Below are 3847 nucleotides of genomic sequence, written 5' to 3'. Positions count from 1 at the left end.
AGCATAGATTAGTAGACCCCTACTTGCGACTCTTTTGTGGTTGGTGGAAGAGACTTATTTTTATCTTTTTTTTTAAGTGTTATCATAACATGGGGAGAGAGTAAATCCCAGGAAGAAAAAAAAAAGAGGAAGGAAATCAAATCTCATAGAAATAAGACTTCGTTGTCTTACTAGATCCCCGTTTACAGGGGTCGCCCGAATCAGGTCTGAAGATCTAATGTCGACCTGTGAAAGTAGATCGCTGGTGCGATCAATGCCCCTTATTGACTTTCTTCCTTTCCCTGTGAAGTATAGTCGGAACAATCCTGCTAACAATACACGAGGGCTCTCCACAGTATCGAAAAACAAAAGGGAAAGGAGGAGAAAGCCCGGATTATGTTCCCCTCACTTTTGAAAAGTAAGCTTACAAGAGAAAAGGAAAGAAGAAAAACGCTGAAGTGTTTCATATTGTGCGCTACTGCTTTTTTAGTATGGAACTGAAATGCTCTATAGTTTTCTAGCCTTTCCAAAGAAAGGGGATTTTATTTCAATATGGTCCGTGGCTTAAATCCAAATGCATGTACATAAGACTATTTTTTGGGTGGACTGACACCTAATAGGAATACAAAATAAATGTACAAGTATTTCATTACAATGACTATTTGTGATAATTTAATAGGTCACGTTTTTCTTGTTTCGTAGATCTACTGATGAATAAAATAATAATATGAAGAGTTTTGTTGTTACAATTTAATTTGTTTTCGGCTTCATGTACTTTCGATTTCCCTAGTGTATTTTGTTTCTGTACCGGTATTTCAAACTAAAAAAACCTATTTGGCGTTTACAGATGGTAGAGTAACCGCATTTGAATATAGAGTCTGGGAAGACTCGCCTTGCTCTAAGATGTATATGTATTTAATTTGTTTTTAAAAGATTGATATTGTGCTTCTCGTCTATGTTGCGCCAAACACATCATGGGCACGAAGCTACTTTCTAATATTTAGTAATGCTGCACGTCCTTAATGTGTTGGACTCAAACTCCATATCGCAGCACTTGCCTCAAAGAAGTTAGTGGTATCTGCAAAGTTAACTTCTCTAGCGAAGACATCTTGTGGATGCAAGCAATGCAAAGTGAGAACGAGAAAAAGTAACGTTTTCCTTGCGGTCTTCTGGTCTCTCCTTTTCACAAGCACTCTGTGCTAACGACGTGGGTCTGTGATGAAATTCTTAGTCCTTTCGCCGCTTCTCACAGAAGACTTGAGTTCAGTTCCCTAAGAAAGGAAGTCTTTTTATTAATTCAAATATCTTCGCCTCTCTGTCAGGACGTTGTACTCAGCTCTGCGTGGATTGATGTTGTGTAAAAGCAGGGGTGAAGCAGAAAGCCTTCTAAATGATTTACATTGTGTTGACTGCGACCAAAAACATTTACAATCATTTTAATTTCTGATCCAGTAATCGCGGACCTCGATCCTGAGAAAGTATTATAAGTTTTATGCCTTTATTGTTTATTTGTCTGTTAGTTGTTTTAAATTTATTTACTTTGTAAATATACCGACAAATGCAAGCACGGTGTATATTATTGGAACTTTCGCTGTGTGTGATTGTCTTAGATGATGTTTGACCTCAAAATTAAAGACACCAGAGTACCAAAGTCAACTCAAAAGCACAGATCCTGTATCTCCCATTGGACACACAGACAAACACACACACACACACACACACGCGCGCGCGCGCGCGCACACACACACACACACACACACACACACACACACACACACACACACACGCGCGCGCATACACATACACACACACATGTAGTATTCTTACACCTGAAGGCTATACTATATAAACAAACTTAAAAGAAACAACAAACATGGGATATCATTTAATATAGATTTACTACCAATGTAATAACAAGAACACGCATAACAGTACACACAAAGACTGGTTAGCGGGAGAAATCTTTGTTTGGAGGAATTATTTACAATTCATTCCCGTCCCTGTGAGCTGCTGTGTCTACGTGTATATGTATATTTTTGGACTTATAAGCAGATGTAAAAAGATCAAGAAATTCATCTGTTCAAATTAATATCTGAAATATATCATTACACCCAATGCTAAATGTACCACCGATTATTAAACGAAAAATTGCTATAGCTCCATAGTTTCAATAAAATTAATCAAGTCCTGAAACGTAGGAACATCCTTATAATGTTTGCTAAAACATTACAGGTTCTTAAAATTATTTCTGTGGTCAACCCTTCCGCACTACCAACGACAGTGAAAATAAAATATAAGCAACAGAAATGTGCTTTATTTGAAGACTTGTGAGAATTTCATGAAACAAAGAGAAATCAAACGACGTGGTAGAGAGAGAGAGAGAGAGAGAGAGAGAGAGAGAGAGAGAGAGAGAGAGAGAGAGAGAGAGAGAGAGAGAGATGCCTACGTGAACCGCTCACGAAAGGCCTTGAACATCTTACTCTCAGTGGAAAAACAGAAGGCAAACGAGGCAGACATAGACCCAGCCAATGCATTTTACTTGGAGAAACTGCATAAATGGCAGGTGAGTGTGTGTGTGTGTGTGTGTGTGTGTGTGTGTGTGTGTGTGTGTGTGTGTGTGTGTGTGTGTGTGTGTGTGTGTGTGTGCGCGCGCGCGTGCGTGCGTAGGGAGGGATGGGGTGTTTGTTGTTGTAGTTTTAGAGCGTCGGAGCGGCGTAGAAATGAATCGCTGATGTCTGCTTCAGATCTGGCCCTTGATGATGATGATGATGATGATGATGATGATGATGATGATATGTGTGTGTTTGTAAGTAAAATAGGTGTGCATGTGTTTGGGGACAGAAAGGAGAGGGGGGGGGGCAAAGTATACCCATTAGCATGCTGAGTATTAACAACAAAATATCCATGCATTGTCAACAAACGAGCCTGCCATGACCTTCGCTTTGACTAAGTGCGCAAATACGCACGTATAAATATTTAGTATGGTAATCATTATAATTAAGTTAAAACTTCATTCTCTGTTTATTTTTAAATAGTAAAAACATTTTTTAAGCACACCAGTTAAGTTCCTAAAAGTGGTGACTCGGAAATATCATGCACTTAAAGCTTGCTCTTTTGAGAAGCCATTTGAAAGACGGGCTTGAAGTTTGGGTTGGTGAGCGCCTCTCTGTCCCAGGAAAAACCAGATACGTCATACTGTGTCTGACCATCCACTGCCATCTCGCTCAGTATCTTGCCGAGGAGGCTGGCGAATCTGGGAAATGTTCACAGGAAGTTGGAAAGGGGTGAGGGTAGAGGTATATTAAGATTACTGTGTGTCTTGGCGCAGTAATATTGATTAATTATTAAGTTGGACAACGGGTTAATGTACACATACGACCAAAGACAGACATACAGACAAACTGAGAGACAGACAGACAGACAGACAGACAGACAGACAGACAGACAGACAGACAGACAGACAAACAAGCAGGCAGACAGGCAGGCAGACAGGCAGACATGCAAACAGTGCTACTTCTTGAAGAACAGCAACAACTGAAAAACAACATGAAACACATTCTCTACCATCAACCTTACATATAAAGGATACTTTGTACCAGCATCATTTTCTCTCCTTTCGATTCCTTAGCCCCGTTTTTGCCACTTTTTCCGTCCTCCTGTTCTGCTTGGCCACCTTTTCGCTCTCTTTCGGCGCTCTCGGCCTTTAAAAATTTCTAGTTTCGGGCAGTGTGTTGATAACTATACATGTAACCTAGATATCCAAATAAACATTTTTTTAAACTCAAGAAGGAATCCCCCCTCCCCGATATAATTATACAGTATCTCGCTCTCTCCAACACACACACACTCTCTCTCTCTCTCTCTCTCT

At 39.9% G+C, this 3847-nt stretch overlaps 1 protein-coding gene across 1 annotated transcript in view; it reads right to left on the bottom strand.

The window, feature by feature from the left end:
* Window positions 1-2635: 2635 nt before the first annotated feature.
* LOC101853878 (monomeric sarcosine oxidase) overlaps window positions 2636-3847 on the bottom strand; it is a gene marked incomplete in the record, with an annotated part of 14614 nt that continues 13402 nt past the window's right edge. The window contains 1 exon segment of the mRNA XM_005106204.3: window positions 2636-3232. Coding sequence (XP_005106261.2) covers window positions 3079-3232 — 154 coding nt within the window.

This window comes from Aplysia californica, unplaced genomic scaffold (assembly GCF_000002075.1).
Source record: "Aplysia californica isolate F4 #8 unplaced genomic scaffold, AplCal3.0 scaffold00518, whole genome shotgun sequence".
Lineage (NCBI taxonomy): Eukaryota > Metazoa > Mollusca > Gastropoda > Aplysiida > Aplysiidae > Aplysia > Aplysia californica.
This window is presented reverse-complemented; position numbering and strand designations above follow the sequence as displayed.